The 22984-nt window shown below is 42.1% G+C and overlaps 1 protein-coding gene across 10 annotated transcripts in view; it reads right to left on the minus strand.

The window, feature by feature from the left end:
- Positions 1 to 21838, minus strand: part of LCORL (ligand dependent nuclear receptor corepressor like) — an 85743-nt gene extending 63905 nt beyond the window's left edge. For 6 of the 10 annotated variants that reach the window (XM_064449210.1, XM_064449212.1, XM_064449211.1 and 3 more), the window contains exon 1: positions 21608 to 21838. In XM_064449210.1, the coding sequence (XP_064305280.1) occupies positions 21608 to 21755 (148 nt within the window). In that variant the 5' untranslated portion in view covers positions 21756 to 21838. Of the gene's footprint in view, positions 1 to 20614; positions 20876 to 21265; positions 21421 to 21607 lie in introns of those variants that run through there. The other 4 variants (XM_064449216.1, XM_064449217.1, XM_064449213.1 and 1 more) reach the window with 3 other exon arrangements.
- Positions 21839 to 22984: the final 1146 nt, after the last annotated feature.

Below are 22984 nucleotides of genomic sequence, written 5' to 3' on the forward strand. Positions count from 1 at the left end.
ATCGCCCTTCATTTTGTGGCTTACTATACCAAGAATGACATCTGAATTATAGTAGTTCAAGTTGGTTTATTACAATCCAAATCACTTGTTATTTAGCTTTTTCAGTAAAATCAGGCCTCACCCCTCCTCATATTTAAGAAGATGCTGTTAAGTAACAGGCATCAGCAAGGAAGATTTATGTCTCCTTGGTTTTTTTGTGTTTATTCAATATTCTAAGCAGAGTAAGTGGAACGAAAAGTTAAAGCAGAAAAAAGTTACACATTCTAAGCAGTGTGGAGTTTAGCCCATTAATGCTGCTTTTTAAGTCAAAACTACTACGAAAGTAGGTTCAGAATTGCTGATTTCTATTCTTAGAGGATTGTAAAATTTAACAAGTGGTCTTCAAAATGTAATTATGAAAACCCAAAGAATAGGATTACATTTAATGAGATTGGGCACAGTACTGCCAGACACAGCATGAAAATGGAACTTTTTATTTTTCAGTGTTCTATAATAGTAGTTAGTGTTACTTTACCTAGTTGTTAGAGACTTGATTACAACTACGAGTTCAATTCCTGCTTCTGCATTTTCCTTTGACCATGAGAACAACATTAGCTAATTTTCATATAAATTCTGCTCTCATTCTGAAGCCATACAGCCCATATTTTGAGGTGGTATTTCTTAATCTACGAGGACTATTACATAAATTGTACAGGGAGTCTCAGAAACTAAAATCATATTGGAAAGAAGTTATGGACAAGTAAGGACCAAAAGACAGATCCTGCACACCCTAGTTTATTGCCCTAACCGATAGGATAACCTCCTTAACTGCTAGCCTCTTTGTCCCATACACTTATTTAAGTAGCAGTAACTTCATGGCAAGGTACAACACACAAACACGCAGTTCTGAGCTAAAACTCACTGACGTTACCACAAAGAGTAAAAATCTCCCTTCATATGTGAAAATATATAAGCAGTTAAAAACATTAAGCTTGGTTCTTCCACGCCAGTGCAATGACTTAGGTTCCCCTCCACCCCCTTGGCACTTTGCCCTCTTTCACTCAACTGAAAAGTGATCCCTTCTGAAATTTACATGTAATTCTGAAAAGTATTTTATATAAATGACAAACCCAAGTTCTATTTCTCCCCTTTCTATACAGTTTCACAACTGCTTTATTTAGTTTGGCTCAGTACAGGAGTATATCTGAAGGAGGTTTTGTGGTTTGCATTACTAAGCCAGCTATCTTGGATTTAAACAATCATACCACAAATTCGGCTTCATTAGTTTTGTCAAGCATCAGAAATATCTTTTGTTTGGTTGGTTGTTGTTTTGTTTTTTTTTTTTTTCTTTTTTTAAAAAAGTAACCCAGGCAGACAGAGCACCAAGTCTCTCAGTTTCTCTGAAAGAAAAACTTCTGCTTCGCTTCCAATTCTCTCTAAATAGCGCTTCAATAGTCATTTGAAATAAAGGTGGAAGAGTGGGAAGAAGTATTTTGTTTTAGCTTAGAGTCAAAGAAGTAATCTGCTTTTCTTCCAAGTTATCCATTTCATAAGAAAGGAACTTGGAGCTCATGTTCTGTCATCTTTTAGTTTCTAATCATATAAGCTTAGAGCCTTGTGAAGTATACGGCCCCCATTTTACAGGTGCTGCTTGCACTCTGTTCCACCTTTTTGACAGGTTGCTGGTTCCCCTGAAAAATGGTTATTATCTGCTTGCAAGTTTTGCATTTTTTGTCTCTAAATACAGAAATGGTCTCCTCCTTCCAAGTGACAGAAAAAAAATTAATTGCATCAGAAACCTAAACCCCTTAAGAATACCTGTTTATTACTCAGCCATCACCAAGTTCCTTTGATGCGTCAGACCACTCCCTATTTAGAGCGCATTTTATGAGTTTTCTGTAGCACTAATTAAAATTTTTGAAAAGTATTAAATACTTATCTTGATCTTTTTCTTTATTACACCTAGTTTCCTTTATCCCACCATTAGGATACAAGCAGCAACTCCCTTACAACTTGTTAAAGGAGACTATTCTTTAGAGAAGACAGTTATATTAATATATTTTATAAAATTAGAGCAGAGTGTTTAACAGAGAAACTTAAATTAGATGTTACCATCTTCACCTGTTTTTTCTGCCTCTCCCTTCCTTCCACAGGTCAGCAGCTGTCCTCTCTGCCCCTGCCCCAGCCATAAATGGATTAATAATCTTAGCCTTGTTTAATATATTGACATCATTCTCAAAGTCACAGGGGTTTTACTGTTGGTGGGGGTTTGGGTTTGTGGGTGGTGGTTTTTTTGGTGGTGGTGTTTTTTTGTTTTGGGATTTTTTTTTCTAAGTCTACTATAACAACAATTTGGAGAGGATTGGCCAGGTTATAAAACCACTGAAGCACCGAGTTTAAAACAAAAAACCCAACAACGCACCAAACACCATCAAAACAAACACATAACAAAATCCAACAAGCCAACAATCACCTTTTTTGCCATTTATACAAATGGTAAGAAAAGAGAAACTAGCTTGGCTGGGCAAAATACTCAAGATATAGAGCATCACAACAGAATCAAAAATTTTATCTTTCTCCTGTTTAATATCACTACAGAATATCTATCCAGCAAACTCATCTGATGAGAATCTGGCCAGATTCTCAGGTAAAAAACAGCTCATTTTTCTTGCAGAAAAATTCTTAGTACATCATTTACGACAGATTTCGCATAGAAGTCGGATAGGGAAGGGGCTTCTCTTGAATATCTTGTCTACCTTGAATCCACTTTTTGCTTATGGCACTAAAAAAGTATTCTTACAATAGAAAGTTCTAAACATTTAGCTTAATGCACTCATTTTCTTTACCATATTGATTCAGATCCCTGAGCAAACAGGAACCAACATACCAGAGATTCCAATGTGAAAGGGAGGAAATCCTCTATTTAGACTCCAATAAAATTCCAAACCATAGCTAAAAAAGATACTTGTCCTTCTCTAAGACAAATCTTGACTCCAAGAATTAATGTAGTTGAGGACACTCCTGCTACCACTGAGAAGAGACAGGGTGACCAAAAACTGAAATGAAACTATAGAACAGCTTCAGTTCTGACTACTTTTCACTTAGGATAAAAACCCTTGCTTTCAGCTCTCTACACTGTACTTCACGGAGAGGATGCAGATAGTAATGAAATATAGTTTCCAAGAAGAATATATACATCAAAAGAACTAGCTATAACATTAAGTAGTTAAAAGCATTAATACAAAAAGTAATATTCCAGTGCTAGGGAGGCTGACATTGGCCATACCTCAGAAGAAAAACAAAAAGAGGAAGTGTCCTGCCTCCCCCCTAATTGTTCAACAATTTTGAAGAAAAGGTGTGTTGTTTTTTTTTTTTTTCCTGTTGGCTGCCACCCAAAAAAACCCACCAAGATTTGTAGGTTAAGTAAAGACTGAGATTAGCACCAATTCTAAGGTCAGGTCTATTTTTCAGGTACTTATAAATCACAGCTAGAAAAATAACATTCAATAAAAAAAAAAGGAAGCATTTCCACACTCCAAAGTAATCTTCTGTGCTAGTAAGAAGGGGTCCTTGTAGACTTATAAACAGGAGAGCCCACATGACACTTTTTACCATAGCTTCCAGACACTGTCAAAATTAAAATTAGATTTAATCTGTTGTAGTAGCAAGATATTTTGAGATATTTGTTTTATTTATGATTTAAAAGGCATAATGAAAACACTTCGGAAGTGACTGTGGCTCTGTGGATGGGGGGAGAGAAAAGTACTTTTAAGTGACAGTTACTAGAACTTAATTTCTCTTGTCTCTAAAAACTCATCTTTGAACAGTGATGTAATCCCAGCTGTCACATCGGGACATTTAGATATGGAATTTATGTGAATATCACTGTTCTTCAGACACTGAAGCTTAACCAGACCATATTATCTCCAGCACTATTCTGAGTAACAGTTGGTATCTAGAAAGGCAGTAGGATAAAAGTTTATAGTTTGCGTTCTTAAAGGAAGGAAATTCAGAGGGAAGAAATCACTATAAAAGAAGATGACATCCAGCTTAGAAAAATACTCGTGACTTCTTCATTCGGTATCAATTTAACCACTTTACAACATGAGAAGAATAATGCCCAATACTACAACATAGAAACAACTGTCACTTTCAGAAGACCATGTGCCTGAAGCATGTTCTTGGTTTTTAACCATAATTTTAAGATGTACAAGAAGACTGAAAAGTTTGGCCATTTTACCCAAGTAGTTTAAGATTGCCAGACAAAGGCTTCTTTTCTACATGAAGGCCTAGTCTGATGTTCACTAAACCATCACGGAAGAGTGAAGTCCTTGGCAAACCTGGAGCAACTAATTAGGTCACAACACTGTTTTACTACTATGCAGTATCAGACATCTAACTAGCATCTGGGAGAGAGTCTAGCAGTCAATTTATGAATAAATAGGTCTGGCACACTTCCTGGATTATCAGAATCAAAGAACATAAAGCTTTCTGCTAAGAAGGGAGAGCTAGCTGAAAGCTGTTAGAGAAAAATAGAGTTATCAGAAAATGCCTGTTCACCGAGCCAAAAAAATAATTCAAAACACTCCTGGCCTGATGGGCTTTTGAAAAACTGAAGCTTAGGATTCTGTACTACACTGTGGGTTTACTGCAAGCTAGCGAACTTGCAAGGCTTCAGGAGCATTCCATGAAACTGATGTCTGACAGTAAGTTTAACAATTAAATAGAATTTCCTAAGGGATTCAGTTCCGTGGGAATTTTCAGGAGGTTTCTTTTCAATTATCATTTCTGCACCATTCAAACAACCCATCTAATCCCTGTAAGCTGTTTTGAAATGATAAAGAGAAAAGTAATTCTTATCTCTCAGTATCAACTCCCTCACATTCAGAAACTGTTGGTTTATATTTGAAATTGATTGAAATCCTGGAACTAGACTGCACTAATATGGTGGTTCCCTGAAATCAATTGACACTTATCTGCTGAAGCTACAGAATGAAAGGCATCTCGTATTTAGATGCCAAATTATAAGTTAGTGAACTATCAACCTTATAAATCTCAGTGCTGCATTCTTCAAATTATTTATTTCCAAACATGTTATTAACACAAACACTGAAACCAGTTTATTAAAAAGTATTTTTAATAATCCTAGGCATACCACAACTTTACCAAGTCATCAGTGTGACATAAATTAACTGCTATAATACCTATGCCATGTATTTTTACCTTTAACTTACAGTTTATTTTTATAAATAGCTGGTTTCAAAAAAAATAACCCAACAAAACCAAAAACCCCAGAAAAGCCCCAGACAGCCATCATTTTTGTACCCAGCCAAAATCTGGCCTGGAAAATCAGACAAAATTTAGAACTGGCAACATGTCAACTAGGTCAACAAGAATTGGACACTTCTGTCTATGTAAAAACTTCACTTAAAATAAAAAGTATTAACTGTGCCTCCTTTTTCTGAAAGATTTTCTGGAATTCAAGGTTAAAACGCAAGTGCCTCTAACGCTTCAGTTAGATTGGAAGAACTCTAAATTCAGCTAAACTGTGATTCCAATTCAGTTCTTAAACATGCTCGATTCATAAAAAAAATTACATGTTCACAGTAGGTAGGTAGTATATCTCAATGTACAAGTCATGGACAATAAGCCTGTAATCTACATCTTGTAAGTGTACTTCTGTTGAACTTGCATAATGTACTGGAAAGAATACACACGTTTATAATAATTTACAATTTGATTAAGAGGGCCGAATTCCCTCATTTGCCACTGGAGATTGAAAAAGCACAAATACAGCAACAGAGACTTTAAATACAATTTTTAGCTTCACATTAGACACACGCATCAGATCAAAGATAGAAGAAGAGAACAGGAAAAAGTTAGTCTCTCATTTTTGCTTTTAGCATTTGACACAATTTAAAGGCTAAGCAGGTGTGTTACAGTAGAGATTTGTTTGTTTTTTAAAAAGCAGTTAGCACACATCTGTACAAACTTTTGATAAACTTCCTCCTAATTATTAAATGCCAGAAGACAAAGCACAAAATGGTAAGATTCAAAGTGTGGGACTTGGACTCTCATCTGCTGTGGAACAAAATTCATGTAGTACTCAAATGAAGCCAATCAGCAGCTCTGAAAATCTGTTGGGAGATAATAAATTTTGTAAGAATGCTGTAATTAATTTCTGATAACATCATATAAAACTCACATTACTAACAACTGTCCAACCTGACTGGGGGAGCAAGGGGTGGAACACGACAAAGGAAAAACAGATACTTATTTCAAGTACCTACTGACAAAATTCTGAATGCTTTGGTCATGCAGAGAACAGACAAGAGCTCTTACACACGGTGGATGGATTTAAACAGTAGGCTATCCTGTCTTAGAAACACTCTGTTCCTTCTGTTTTCGAGGACTGGCTCTTCCTTAGCAGAAGCAAACATTCACTACTTCCAGAGAGACATTCATTTTCAGTTCTAGATTTGTTAGTCTGCTTTACAAATAATGAGGAGAGATACCTTCTCATTTTATATTGTGCAAAAAAGGAAAAGTTATGACCCTGTTTTGCTCCTTAAAACAAAAAACTCAGCACAAATCAGAAGCTTTAAGCAAAACAGCTACTAGGTTTTTGCTGAGTTTTCAGTTTGGATTTTGGGGGTTCCCCCCCCCCTTTTTTTCCCCCCAGAAGGAGCATGAATATTAAGATAAATAGAAGATGTAGAATCTTTACCAGATTTCACTATTCCACTTAGAAACTCACTAGATTATTTGACCCAAGACAGCCATATCCCATTGCTTCCCACAAGTCTTGTGCAAAGCAAAACAGGAAACTTGAGTGTTTTGAGCTGATCTGTAAGTAGGGTACATTTCCCTCTTAATGAAAGAATTTAGAAGGACAACAGCAACCACTTAGGGAAGCCAACAGAACTGCAAGGTCAAGAATACAGGAATAGGATTTTTTTTTTTCCCCTCTAAGAAAGGTGTGATTACAGTCTGCATTTCCAGCAAGAGGGAAACTCCTGCAGGAACCAGATAAATCTCAGTTCAAGCATTCTGGAAAACTTCATACGAAGTTACTTATTAAAAAGTACCAAACTTTTTAATCAGACTCAGAGGTCAAGGTCACTTATATCCCACACACAGAATAAAACAGCCCTTATTACTGATCCGGAAGGTTGAGAATGAAGGAGGAAAAAATGCCAGAGTACCACTAGAGATGTACAACTGATGAAGCTGTTGAGTATCCAGCCCATAATTGTTCTGTGTGCCACATAGTCAGGTCAGTTGGTTGTTAAAGGGCAGGTGGAGAAGTACAGCACCATACAGAATGAAGGACAGGCAACAACAATTCAAATACATCATCCAAATCACTAGTGTTAGCTATTCTTACAGACAAAAGTAGAAGAGGCTGCTCTGGCTCTTCTAAGGTTGTGATGGTTTGTGATACTGGTGATTGAATGAGGTGAGCTGAAGGTGTGCAAGCCATTGTTCCTACCTAGGAAATTAATAAAAAGGCATCAAGAAAACAAGCAGTCACTCCACCGCCTTTAAGATGCTTTGTTAATACCTGTTTCCTCAAAAGTGATTTGACTCCTCAGAAGACAGATTCTGAAAAGATGCCAAGATTTCTTCAGACAATATGAAAGAGCCAGAAATGACTTCAAGTCACATCAAATACCATCCCTCAAAATGCTACTATATGTGGCAACCTGAAACAAAGGCCTTACAAAGTTGGGCTTGGGCTAGCAAAACTCCTTCCTGAACCATTGCACAAGTGTTCTTAAAGTCACTAATTAACAGGCATATTCAGCAAGTGAGACCACTGATTTCAATAACCAACATCACCACACTAGATAAGCAAGTTCCCCCAGGACACACTACAGCAGTTTTCTCTCATAGCTTTTTCTCCTGCAGTGTCACTGCAGAAAGCATTACCTAGTTAAGTAAGAAATCCATGATCCCTTGAATGTTCAGTTCACTCCCTGAAGGTTTGTGGGACAAAGCGTGCTTGCCAGAGACGACAACAAGAACAATTCAGATGTGACCAATTTACAGATAAATACTTCCTTAAAAACCTCTGATACCTGTAGGATTTACTAAACAGTTTCTTTCTAATGTGAATTCTCCAGTGAAACCTTAAAGTTTTGACAAGAAGCACAAGTTTTAAGTAAACACCCTGCTCCATGCAAGCGAAGTAGCAAGGTGCTACATGCAGAAGTATCCAGGACTCAAGTAATCTACCATTGTTTCTGAGGACAGTGCACAGAAGTTGATAAAGATAAGAAATCCTGCAGCCACAAGTTACGAATGTAGCATTTCTAATTAAATCCCATTTCCTTGGGGTGGAACACATTTGTTCAGGAGTCAGCAGACACTGAGAAGACTTAAGCAGGAAATAAAACTACCTTCTAATATATCCTAACCAGTCCGATCATCTTGCTGAAGAAATTCTCTCCAAGAAGGTGTAACATCTGGCACTCCAACAACAAAGGCCAGTATCAGTTTGGGCTGGTTTTTTTTGTTGTTGCTGTTTAAAAAGCAGTAAGGGATTAAAATAAACTCCAGTAAGACACCTAATAAAAGGGGGAAAGGCCAAAAATCAAGAGCTACCTCACATGCCTCAGATCTGCATTAGACAGCTGAGATGACCTGATGACATGGAAGGAGTGCATGTTTTCAGAAACTGCGATACCAGGCCGGTATCAAGGGTCTATGACATATACATCAGTTGGAGTTAGGACTGATGCATGAATTGGCATCTCAAGACAAAACTTTGTCAAGCCTGAGGGAAATTTGCATGATGCACGTAGAACAGGCATGGAACTGACAAACAAAGATGAAGATGACAACAAGCAATGCTGAGGGAGATGGTCCAGTGTGGAGAAGGCTTATTAGGATTATTTCCTTATGTTTTACCTTGCCACATACATTTTACCAACAATCAAAAGAAGCATACAAGTATACCTGAAGTTCTAAATTATTGCATCAGCACAGAGTATGATTTGGGCCTTAGAGATAAACACATGACATTTAATTTCACACCTGATTATATGAAGTGCAGGAACATACCCCTGGAAACACGCAAAAAAAACCCACTAAGAGTTGCAGAGTTGAAACTACTTTCACAAAAGGATCTTTTTTCCCCCCAATAGATCACAGGACAACTGTAAGCCACTAACTGAGCAACTCCTGACTTAGGCGTCAACAGAAGAAGGTGTGGTAAAACCTCTTCCTTACAGCAAAACTCCCTAAATGTCACCAGAAGATTTCTGACCTCAAAAGCCAGGTACCACAACAGAGTGGAAAACACAACAGGTCACAGAATTCCAAAGTAAATAGGTAAGATGGTAAAACCAAGTTTATATGCTGTATTTCCAACAGCCATTGTACTATATCACTTCTAAGCTTGTTTTTAGTTAGCTAAATACCACCTGAGTTCTGTACAGGCTGATCTACATAAGTTTTCATTTTCAACTCCTCAGGTCAAACAGCTAACCCTTCTTTCTCTCCACCCCTTCCCCCCCCCCCCCCCCCCCATTTAACTCACTGTCCAGCTTAAGCAGCAAGCTCCCAGCTTCTTGCCATGATAGTCCACTATATAGTCTCTGGGACCTTCCCTCTGCTAAGCAAGTTCAGTTGATGCCACTGAAGGAGCAGCCTCTCCCACTCCTCAGAGGGCCTACCTGACCAAGTCATACTATGATCAGTTTGTCTAAGGAGTAAATAAAACATGCTTCCTGTAATAACAGCCTCTTGTTGACAGGAACCAGAAAAGAAAGTAACAATAAGAAAAACTGAGAGGAACCTGAGGCTGATACACCCAAACTAATACTTATTATGAGGAAATCAGCAAGCTAATTACCTCAAAACCAGACCACAGGAAAGGAGCAAAACTTAACACCAATCAACCACAACAAGAAAATCCCATCAGCAACTGTGTATGCCTGTCTTGTACTGGCCTGTATACTCCTACCAGACAGACACCAGCTTAGAATATATACCAGCAAAGGGATACATAGAATCATTTAGGTTGGAAAAAACCCTAATCCAACCACAAACCTAACCCTGCCAAGTCTACCACTAAACTACATCCCTAAGCACCACATCTACACTTCTTTTAAATACCTCTAGTGGTGGTAGACTCAACCACTTCCCTTTGCAGCCTGTTCCAATGCTTGATAACCCTTTTGGTGAAAAAAAATTTCCTAATATTCAATCTAAGCCTCCCCTGGTGCAACCTGAGGCCATTTCATAAATGTTCATAAGTCAAGTGTTCATAACTGGGCAAAGAAAATCCAAAGAACAGAATTACCACATGCATAATTATAATCTGTTACTGAAGACTGAATACAACCTCTGTGAATGGGAAGTCATACTTCAAGAAACTCAATCATGTTTGAAGATGTCAGCAGGCACGTAGATATGGGACACTAAGAGTAAATCAAGATTTCAAAAGGACATCTATTGACATCCCTCTCCAAAAGCTTTAAAAACCTCCCAGAGGTGAAGTCCTTGCATAGATAAGTAACAATTCACTGCCCATTACAGTCTAGTGTTAGCAGCAAAGGAAAATCAAGAGACCATCAGCAGAACTTCAAAATATCGAGGTGGTAAAATTGAACATGATTAACAAAGGCAAGTAAATATTAAGCTAAACAGTGGAAGAGCAAATCTTCACATCACATGGATAGTCATGGGCTCTGAAGTGACATCACTCAAGTTTTATCTTGGGGTTCCAATACATAGCTCTGTGAAAGGATGAGCTCCATGAAGGGCATGTGAAATGCTTCGACTTCTTAAAGGAAAAACTTCTGCATTGCTCCCTGGTTTGTTACCACAAAAATTCACACTGATGTGATATTGAATACATGTAGTTCCAGTTCCCATCTCAAGAAGAAAGCAGAACTAATACATAAGGAAGAAAGGAAGAATGATCAAATTTAATAAACAGCTTCTCTAAAAGGAACATGTAAGAACTTTTCAGCTTGAGGGATGGAAGAGATGACCAAGGGAAGACAGGTCAGGTCTTCAGAAAAAAAGGTAAATATGAAAAACCCCCAAAACCACATGAACAGGAAACACCTTTGCCATCCCTTGCCTTTTTAAAGTAATTGTTTCATATGGTGCTTCCACTTCTTGTTCTAGGACAAACAGAAGAGTCATATAACACAATATAACCAGGAAACACCAGAGATCCACTGAAGTTTCAGGCTGCTTTGAAATCACATACCCAAACACAAAATCAACAATGTTATGGTGCAATAATCTAGTAAATCAATTACAAAAACCTGAGAAAATTGTTCTTCCAAGGATCAAGACAAGTGTCATTGAAGGCTGGAAAGTATTTCAGAAATATTCTGTATTAATAATTTTTTCCCTAGCAGTCCACTGCTGGCTGCATCCTAGTCTAGACTGACTTGCTCTGATTTAGTAGAGTTGTTCTTATCTGATGCAGAGACAGATTATTATGACCAACATTCAACATGGTCCGGACTATACTTTGTTTGAAATACTGTTTAGTATGACTCTGTAGAACCCATCCAAACTGGAACAGGAGAAAAGGAAAATATTCAAACAGACCACAAGAACAGAGAGCTTATTAAAGCCTCTACACTGCAACTGGGATTGTACCACAGTGCATACAGTGACTTCAGACAATATCCGCTATTAACTGTTTGCACTAGCTTGTACATTTGTAGCTACATTTTTTTCACTTGTCTGAACCGCTTGCCTAACAGTCAAAGCTACTACAGCAACTTTTGAATCATTGGTGCTCATTATCCATTAACACTCAGTTTTTACTATGCTAAATAAGCAATATCATCTGAATAGGAATAAATATGGAAGGGGAAAGGAGAAAAATAGAAGGGGAATACATAAGGAAAACCCCTAAATGACAGTGTTGCCACAATACCTAAAAACTAGGGATAAATTAAGGTTAGAAGTTAGGACACCTCTAGCCAGAATAAGTTTGGGTTCCATTTCCAAAAAAGAACAGTTAAGTCCTAATCAGTAGCCATTTGGAAGTATATGAAAGTCTGATAACAAGGCAGCAGACTTCTTGACCTGGCAAGATTGCCAGAGACTGTAATTTCCTGAACAAGGTAGTAGGAAGAAGCATACACCCTTTTTCCTCAAGCACCAGGAGATGGGGTATCTAGCAGCAGTACATTAAAAAAAGAAACAGATGGGATTAGACACTTGGAAGAAGGCCTCACGTAAGTCTCCTGGACTGAAAGATGAAAAGTATAATTTGCCTTGGTGAGTGTGTTTGTGGTGTAATGCAAATCAATTAAAGACATTCCCTACAGAAACATACTAAAAAAAAAAAAGCTAAGAGAAAACTATCTGTGGAAACAGATAAAGTTGTCATTCATGTCATTGACTATGAATAAAAGGAAAGGTTTGGAAGCAAAGACAAATGAGTGGTTTTAAGGAAAAGTCAAAGATAGGGAGTGACAGGCTTATGAAAGTTGAAGGATAGAGAGACAGGGTGGTCCAGGAAAAATAAAAAATTTGGAGTACAACCCAGCATCACAGCCAAGTCCACAGTCACCCCATTATTCAGCTGGTAGCACAGCAAACTGTTGAGACAAAGTTTGGCACAGTTAGCACTAGAGCCCTTATACAGAGCAGTCTAAGGCAGCAGTAGCTCCTCAGTAGGTCCTGTTTTTCTTCCTCCTCATCAGATGGCTATCACTACAGTGACCTGCATCTGAACAACTGGTCACAAAGCAGTAGCCATTTGATAATCCTCCCCCCATACTCAGATTAGGAGCCTTAATAGCTACACTTTGGTGAAATCAGGTCTTCACATTTAACCTGGCCTTGCTATGGCACACTGTTCTGTGAGCCAAACTGATGGCTGCAGTCACAGAGTCCTCAAAGGCAGTCTTCTATAATCTACATCATATACAGCAGTAATATTAGTTCACTGTTAATCAAAAGATCTCCAGCAGTTTTGCACCTGTAGTATTTTAACCTGGTATTTTAGAATGGAAAAATAGATTTTTAAATAAGGTGTGCAAAGCTTTTTGACAGTAGTTATAAGAAGCAGCAGCATATTCAACGCTAGATTAATTACACTGCCGTCTGACCTCTTGGTGGCTCGGCAGACTAGAAAAACACTAAAGCTAGTTTATAAAGCAGTAGAATTATGATGGTGAGAATTATTATTCATATATAAGATTTTAACTAGCCTTTAATTAAGATGATTTGAAGAAGCTGGGAACTGCGGAATGAGGAAGATAAATATTTATAATCTGAAAGTTAAGCATTTTTAAAAAGCAGTTGGTAGCATTTTAGAATAAAACACATTGCAAAACAACAAGTTTTTGACTGAACAGCTCTTTAAACATGAATAATCAATCCCCAGGTGCCACAAAAGCTAGAATGTCTTATAATTGGAAAGCAGCCCCCTACCAAGTTATACAGAAACTAAAGGCCGAGGAACATAGTTAGAGAGGTCCCAAATTCAGTGCACTTTCATTTACCAACAGACTTTAAAAAAAAAAAAATCACATCTAGTGACATTTACCCAACTCATGCCAATATAGCACATGCTGCTATGGAGATGCGAGGCCGGATGGATGTTGAGAACCAAACACAATTAAATGCAAAATTCTTCTGGAGTCTCAGCTGCTGCTAAGAATAAAACATTTATCCAAGAAGGGGTTATCTAGCTTCTTAAGACACTACACAGGAACCTGGTCTGTGGCAGAAGTGGAAACAAACAAAAAAAAGAGATGACAACCTGTCACATGGGTCTTTGATCTGCAGAGTCACATGCTGCTGGCCACACCCCATAAAAAGGAATTCAACCTCTACCACTCAATGCCTTTCTGCAGATTCAGAGCCCCCTACTCTTTGGAATACATCTTCCACCCTCCTACAGGCTCAAACAGATATGCCACTACCATCCATCTTCCCCCCTTACTCTCTCCTCTATGCCTTTAGTCAAGTTGGCTTTTTGGGTTTTGTTGGGGGTTTGGGGTATTTTTGTTAAATGTACGGTAGATAAATTTATAATGCCATCCTGTTTTTCAAAAGTTTGATACTAGACATGTGAATCTCACTAATTCAGTTTTGTTCCAACCTATCTCAAAGTTCCCTTCGAGCACATGGAAGAGAGCAAGGTTCAAGAACAACATAAGAGACAGTGGTCCTAAGAATTTTAAGTTAGTGAAGTCTATAAAGCTCTGGCTGACCTCTACACTTCATGTAAACACACTGAACTCTAAAGGTTCGAACAGCCACCTTGTTTGAAGCCCTGATATTTGAGTCAGATTCAAAAAGAAGGGAGCCATTGTAACTATCTATTCAAAACATCCATATAATACAGCTGAAAAAAAGGCAAGGGCAGATAAGGGGAAGAGGTACTAATTTTTCCCATTTTAGCTGTAGGCAGTACAAGCCCTGACCAGTTGCCAGTAGCTGGAATACAGCTCCTCAACAGCATATACTGATCTGATAAATTGATCAGCATGACACCTTCCCAACATTATTTCCCTTACACAACTATTAGTCTCATTACTATAGCAAGATAATTCAGGAGACTCAGCTAACAGAAAACCAACCTACAGCAGCAACAACAATCACAGGAGGCCCCCCAGACTAACTTAAAACAGAAGGGCAGTTCACTGTTGCATCAGACAAGTTCCACTGCAAAGGGAGAACAAGCGGAGAGATGTTATTGTTAGTGGTACTGTATTCTTGCTCTTGTCAACAATCTTGTTGATTAGCATGCTGTTCAGCCAACTTAGTTTCCAGCTCACTTCGAACCCCCAAAAAACCTGCTGCTAAACAGGCAGTTACTAAAACTCAGAAGCCTTGCTCTCCCCAGTAAAGCTACTTATACTTGATTCAGGAGAAAAAGCAGGTATGTAGTAAACCTGATTAGGAAACTGATCCAAGTTAAACTAGATCTGACCTTTTCTTTCCTATTCTTCCTCCTGCCACGTTTCCCCTCCTGTTTTCTAGGTTACTTTTAAGCTAGATTAGTTTTACAGTCTAGTTTGTTGACCTGTTTATTAAATGAATGCTCATACCAGTTGACATAAATCATAAAGGTAGGTACAGTGAGTCCAGAAAGAAAAACAATGAAATTGTGTACACATCAAGAAAAACAACCCGAAACTTACCGAGCTCAACCATTAGTACACAATTCAAGGGAAGAACTGAGCCCGAATTGCAGAGGCAATCTCCGTACTCCACAGTTTTGGTCTGCACAAGTTCCAGCTTAAGAAACTCTTAGTGCCTACAGTGTAGAAAGACTATCAGAGTTTAAGTTTCTCAGCTCCCCATCAGCCACATAAAAAGTAAACAGGTACCATATAAGAACATACAATAAGAAAGTTCAAGCTATGGCTAAAAACATTGACAAAGATTACGGTAGTTCCTGGAACACTTAAGAATTGAACTGCTTCCATATACTGGTATCTAGACATAAGGAGTACCAAAGACATAATCACAGGCTTTATCAACACTACTAAAGATATACATATCTACTTGCATGATCTGCAACACATTTCTGTTTGGAGTGCAAAGAATTCGAACAAAGCATTGCTTGCATCCCACACAGTCCCTGAATTAGTCTGTATAGCAGGTGCAGTTTTGTCCTTCAAAAAATTATGCTCCATACATCCTTACAACTGCAAGATCACAGGAGATCAGTGAACTAGTATTGCACCTACTGCTAGATACATAGAACTTCCTCCCCCTGCCTTTTAAAGAAAGCCTCTGGGTGTCATCACTCTAACTTTTCTTGTACCATTTTGCCAAGTAAAAATTTATCTGAGTCAAACATAAGGTATCCCTTCAAAAACACATAATGACAGCAGTAGGCAATTCTTTCTGAGAGAAAAGCTGATGAGTTGAAACGGATTGTGAGAGGACATGGAAAAGAAGCTGATTTAACACTACACATTTGAAACAAAGATAGTCCAACACAAGCAAAACAAACCCCATGTGTTTTCTCTTATCTCCGTCTAAAGACAGTTAATGTGATACATACACCACAGCAACTTCCAGTGACATATATACACACACTGAACATTTTTTCCTCTTTCATTAACCTGCCTAGTTCAGGGGAAATTGGGATGGTATATATTCAGGGCTGTGTTCCATTCCTGGCAGCTGACGGTGCCATCGGCAGCTAAACCAATCCAATGGCTTATTTCTGCTGTTACCCACCCCCCTGCTTCTACCACACAGTTGCAAGCCCATCCTTGTGCTAGCACCAGCACCCATCAGATTTTTTTTTTCTGCAAGCCCCTAACTCCTCTCAGCTGAGAATTGACCAGTTATTGAGCTAAAGCAGATCAGACAGAGATCTGATGAGTGCTGATGCAAGCATACAAGCAGCAGGAACATGCAGTCAGTATTGCAACTTCTCCATTCTGGTAATAGCTCTGTGAGACTTGATGATGCAAGATGGCACTTTACTGTATTCTTCGATTATGGTTTCATAGTAAGTGTTCAACACTAATGCTGACTTGCACACCTGCCTCTGCAATATCAGTTTGAGCTATTTCCTTACGTGATACCATCTTCCCCCATTGCATCAAAAATTGCCCATGAACCTGTGCTGTGACTCTCACCTAGATTTAATTCCTGTTCTTCTTCCAACATTCGCATTAACACTGAAATTACTTCCCTGATCTGTTTTACGCTGGAATCACACCAAGAGTTTCACATCACAGCTCAGAGCATGACAGATCCACAGGAACACCTCATGCCAGTATTACTGCCCATCATACTGGATGATGGCACTACAGCCACAGCAAGCTTGTTTGCTGTTTAAAGAAGCTGGAGTGCCAAGGAAGCAAGAGAGTTCACAGCAGGTATCATTTTGAAATTAGTCTTGCATACAGTCTGTTAGTGTCCTGACAGGCAATAGAGCATCGAGCCATCAAAACAATTACTAGCAGATAGACAGGAACATTATAGATGTGCAGTAAAATAACTAGTTCTGCCATTACTACTGTGGCAGCTACAGAAAATGGCCTACAGCTGCAGCAGTGTTACAAAAAAAGTGACACTAACCTGCTGCAAAGTACCTACGGCCACAGTGAAAGCAAGAAGGCTTCCGCGAATTGTGGGAATAAAGATACAAAGTAGTTAATGCAGGAGTGTTGCAAGCATGGGGATAATACCAAATGCAGTAGCTTACAAGTCTTTTGTTTGGAGGGGGCTGGGAATTCCTCTCCTGGAAAGTCCACTTGAGGGACACCTTGTTCAAAAATAGTAAGCTCGACCAGAAGTTCAAATATTTTTCAAAAATCCCTCAAAATCTAGATCCATCAAAACAGAATTGGATGCACCAATGTGTCCTGGTTCAGAGAAAAAAAAAGTCTGAAAAACATGTAACAAGAGTAAAGGAGTACTTGTATGCTAGATTTCAAAGGAATACAAAAATGGATTTTTCACTTTGATCAGATTTCAGTTTTCATAAGAAAGCAATACCAAGGCTACTTCCCGTCAAATGGATGCCCTTGAGCTGCAGCAGAGGAACAGTGAAACTTCTACCCTTCCCCTCCCCCCAAATAGCAATGCATTTGTTGTTTTTTAAAAGTAGTCAAGATGAAATTTTAAAATGTCATTTTTGGAACATTATTCAGAGTCTTTTATATTTTTACAGTACAATGCAAGGCCCTCGCAAGATTTCAACTTCCATGACTGGAGTTACCTGGCATTTTCCATCTTCAAAAAAAAGCCTCAAGTTACTCTTCCAAACTCTACCCATAGGATACTATGGTAACATAGTAAACAGCTGAAGTTTCTTCTTGTACGCCAGCAATTACTAGGTCTCTCCTCTGTGTCTACTCATGAAAACTTGGGGGACTCAACATACATGCCAACACTCTACCTGTAAAGTTCAAATTAAATCAGGCAGTGGGAACAATGACTGCTTGGGAAAAACTGCATAAGTCCTGCTTCTAAAGGCTGACCACGGTATGAAGCTAGACTTTTATAGCTCCATACTACCAAAGCCTCTCAATCCAATAGAATGCATTTAACCAATTCACATTACAAAGTTTTAATCAGAGAGTACCAAAGAGTAATTTTAAAGTACTCTGATATGCACCTCTAAAATATTTTGCAATTTAAACCACCATGGAACTCAGTTGCTAGCTAAGTTAGGTACTTAGCTCTGAGCTTTCTGGCATTTTTCCATAAACAGAGAATATAGAATTAGGGTATTTTGTTTGTTAGTTATGCTACAAAGACTGTACCTAGAACAAAACATCCCAGTGAACAATGCTATAAACAGTAGTTGTTCGCACATACTATGCATGCTGTAAGAACACCGACAGAATCAAGATCTTCATGTGCCTTCTAAGAACATCTCGTTTTGAACTCTGATAGAGTCATGCGAGAGTCAGGTACGTCCATAAGCACAAGCCTAGGCATCTTAGGAATGTTAGTGCTCAACATAACGCACACAAAGATTACAATCTTTACAGCCATTTTATACCAAACACCTATTTAGAATTTCTGTGAATATATCCCATTCACTTACAATGTGAAGTCTTTTATACCTTCAAATACATTTAGATACCAAATAAAAGAATTCTCAGTAATGTCAGTGAAATCTTATCACTGTTTTTCTTTCAAATTCTTTAAATGCTTGAACATTTTGACCTGAGACTTTAAATCATATTCCACAGGTCATGAATTAACATAATAGGCTGGCAAAGGCCAAGCTTTTAATTCTAAAGCCCATGCAAACATCCAAGTCTGCAACCAGGTTTTGACAAACAAGTGATTCAGAGATCCAGCTCTTCGAGCAGAGTTCCCTCACCATCACTGACCCTTCAAGCAAACAGTGCACTGCAGGCAACCGAGTATTATGTTCATTTCCACAACAGTGACACAGAAAATCCATTGACTATGAGCTGCAAGCCAGGCAATCACTGTCTTGGAGGTATTATCTCTGGCTCAGTTTACCATTTCCATAAATTAAGTGGACGAGGAATCCTTTACAGATAAAGGATTTCAAAGTGCTCAAGTGATTATCCTACAGAAATGCAAATACCAAATCTAGTGTCAACACGGTAAGTGATATAAGACATCAAAATAAAGTTGTTCACCCAAAGGGGTTAGCAGAAACAGTGACGTGTTCAAGGAGTCTCTACTTCCCTGCTTCGCTCTCTGAACATAATGCTCAACAAATGATAGTCCACAGAACCATATCACTTTTCAACATTTATTTTAATTAAAAAAAAAAAAAGCTAAGGGTAGAGTGACATGAGTTTTTTTGTTGGTGGTGGTTTTTTGTTTGCTTTAGGATAGCCAGTAAGCCAGTTCAAGAACTGGGGGGCTACTATTTTACCACATCGTCTTCCTCACTTTGCTACCAGTGTATGATTCTTGAGAAGGGTGGAGAAATTAAAAATTAAGTTATACCAAATCCATCGTATTCACCACTCCTCCCCCCAACATGTTGCTATTTCACCCATCAACCAGCCAATTGTTCAGATCTTCCAGTTATTATTAACTTTATTAAACTCTTCAAATCCTTCGGAATACTTTGCTGAGTGACAACAATTAACCATTTTTACTTTGGAAGTTCATTTGAGCTAATGTAAGAGGTTATTTTACAGAAGTTAATGCTACAGAATTTCAGAGAAGAAAAAAAAAAGCAACCAACCCAAACCTGTTAAGGGTACACTACCTCCATTATCCTGACTACTCACTTTCTTGCCACTTTGTTTACACTTTCTCTCAGATAAGGGCGGCTCAACAGGCATGCCAAGTAACAGTTCTTGACCGAGATAGCTCTTGACTAACTATTAAACCATAACCAATGTCCTTCCTCCTTTGCAACTGCCAATCATTTTGGGGCTCCTTTCTATTAACTGAATTTTGCATCATGAACATACACGGAAATCATATCCTAAATAACTTCTATTCCACGGAAAAGAGCACGAAGTGACACCACAGTGCAACTGAGTACAAAATATAAGTAGTTATGGCTCTACACCTTGCAGTTCTCAGTGAAAGAGCAACCAAAAAAACAACCGTCAAGAAGTTCCCTAAACACAGCAGATCTGCCCAGCAGAGGACCCTACATATGGTGAAGCTGTGTCTTGTGGAGCACTCATTACCTTTCTTTGCAGCTTTTATCAGTGTTGGTCGTGCTGTGCAAGTGCATTCCCCAAACACATCTGGCTGCATACCATCTCCACCTGAAAGTCCCTTCAGCCACCAGCTGCCAAGCAGACTTTTAGGATTTTAGTTTGAATTTAAAACTGAAATGCCATTAAATAGCACATTGTCAGAGGAATGGCCACTTAAATATCGTGAGTCCATCAGATTTAACAGCTTATCACAGCATCTGTGCCAGTGAGCTAGCTCTCCCTACATGTTCTAACTAAAGTACATTCTTTCCACAGAAAGTGTTATATAATGTATTAGAGTACGGAAATACATAAACATTGTTTTCCTAAACGATATTATAACTTGAAGGATTAAAAAGACAGTGCAAGCATAAAGAGGTATCATAACATATACACAGGTATTTCAAAGTGTTATTGGGGCAATGTAGAGAGAACTACAAGGTTACTGAAAATAAGGTGGGGAAAAAAAAACAACCCCATACCCGGACAAAGCTAATCGCCTGCAACAGTAAGCGTACCTGCTTGCCAGATATTTACTTCTCACTTTGCGCTCTGCCCAATCGCGGGCAGAGCCCCCGACCGACGGCGGCTTACCCTCCCGGTTACACCTGGGTGCGTTTCCAGCGCTCAGCCGCCGGGGCGGGTCAGTACCGGCACCAGCACGCTGCTGGGCGCCCGCCGATTTTATCCGCTCCCCGAGAAGGGAAGCGCCTGCCACCGCGCCGGTCCTTCGCCCCCGCCACAGCCCCCGGCCCGCAGCGTCCCCCGCGGCCGCGCTCCGAGCGAGCGCCGGCGCCCGGCTGGGCCCGCCCGGGCGGCACCGGACCCGCACGGACCGGACCCCCACCCCCACCCCCCACGCGCGAGAACGGCACGTGACGCGGGGGGACCCTGGCGGCACGAGAGCCGGCGGGGCAGCCCCGGGGACTGGGGGGGGGCGGGGGGGCGTAAGGGGGGTGGCAGCGCGAGGGGAGGACTGCCGTCGCCATGACAACTTCCAGGGGGGAGGGAAAACTTCAAATCCCAACCGTCAGTGCAGGAGCGGTTCCCTCTTAAAGGCGCACACACACACACACGCATACACACACGGGCGGGCTCCCCCCCCCCACCCCCGCCCCCCGGGCACTGGCGGCGGAGGAGGGGGGAGGGGGGCAGCCGCCGGCACTCACCGCGCCAACGACGAGAAGCCGAGACAAAAGGACCCGAGCCGAGACAGGGCCTGGGCCGGCAGCGCGGGCAGGGACCGGGCGGCCCCCGCCGAAGCCCTGACACCCGCCCGCCGCTGCCGGGGGCGGCTCAGGACCTTCGCCCTCCCCCGCAGACACCGGCCCCGCTTCCGCCCTTCGGGAAAGCCGCCGGAGCCGCTCCTCCATCCCCGCTCCCCTCCCGCCGCCCTCCGCCCACCCGAGAGACCCGGGCTCGGGCCGCCTCGCCCGCCCCGTGTGGCCCCGCCGCCCCCCGCGCCCCCGGGATGCCGCCCCGCCCCGCCCCGCCGCCCCCCGCTCTCTTACCCACACAGTGCATGAGCCGGTGCCGCCAGGAGTCGAGTTCTCGGCGGACTCCCCTGCGCTCCGCCGTGCAGCGGGGGCTCCGGCACTGGGAGGCGGCGGCAGGAGGAGCGGGAGCCGCGGCGGCCATTCTGTCTGTTCCCTTTTCCATCTGCCTCTGACCTCACGCCCGCTCATTTACATACGAGCGCGCGCGCCACCCAGAACAGCCGCGCGCTCCCCCGTCTCCTCTCCCTCACCCCCCACCCCCCCGTGCCTCGCCGAGCGCGTGCCCGCCCCCTCTCCCCCCCATCCCCCAGCGCAGCATCCGGGGCGGGGAGCGCGCGCCGCCTGGCGGGTTGATTGACACGTGTCCGCGCTCCCCGCCGGCCCCCACCCCCTCCCAAACCCGCCGCGGTCCCCCCCGGGCCCAGCCCTCCCCGCGGGCAGGCAGCGCCGCTGCCGCGGTAGCTGGGCCAAGAACGGACACCCCGCGCCCGCTCCCCACTGCCGCCCCAGTTCCCAACGACCTTCCCCCTCCCCCCCGGCCTACAACTCCCGCAGGGCAGCGCGCCACCTGCTCCGTCCCGGCCAGGGCGGGCGGCAGCGATGCACGCCGGGAGCTGTAGTTCGTGGAGGGAGGGGGAATGGCACGCGTCCCCTGACGGCTTCCCCACCCGGAGGGCGCCCCGGGCAGGCTTTGCAAGGGCTCCGCGCTGCCCGAGCCCCGGCACCGCAGGGCGAGCCCCGCCCTACACCTCCCAGCCCCGCAGCGCAGGCGGAGGCATCCCTGGGTGCAGCGCAGGTCTCACCCTCACCCCGGGGTGTGACACGGTGCTGATTCGAGCGGGGCTCGCTCGCGGCCCGCGGTCCCGCCTGGAGCGGGGCTCGCTTGTGGGGGCTTCCCTCACAGCCCACGGTGCCCCTTGGAGCGGGGCTCGCTTGTGGGGGCTTCCCTCACAGCCCACGGTCCCCCTTGGAGCGGGGCTCGCTTGTGGGGGCTTCCCTCACAGCCCACGGTCCCCCTTGGAGCGGGGCTCGCTTGTGGGGGCTTCCCTCACAGCCCACGGTCCCCCTTGGAGCGGGGCTCGCTTGTGGGGGCTTCCCTCACAGCCCACGGTCCCCCTTGGAGCGGGGCTCGCTTGTGGGGGCTTCCCTCACAGCCCACGGTCCCCCTTGGAGCGGGGCTCGCTTGTGGGGGCTTCCCTCACAGCCCACGGTCCCCCTTGGAGCGGGGCTCGCTTGTGGCCCACAGCTTGTGTAGCCTCTTCCACCTCCTCACCCACACCTGAGCCCCCAGGGCTGCTTCCCATGGTGGCAATACGATCCCGCTCCCATCCCTTATTCCACCACCTGCATGGACATGGTTGTCACACGAGGGAAGCCACGATGCTATGCCTT

The sequence above is a fragment of the Phalacrocorax carbo genome, chromosome 4 (assembly GCF_963921805.1).
Source record: "Phalacrocorax carbo chromosome 4, bPhaCar2.1, whole genome shotgun sequence".
NCBI lineage: Eukaryota > Metazoa > Chordata > Aves > Suliformes > Phalacrocoracidae > Phalacrocorax > Phalacrocorax carbo.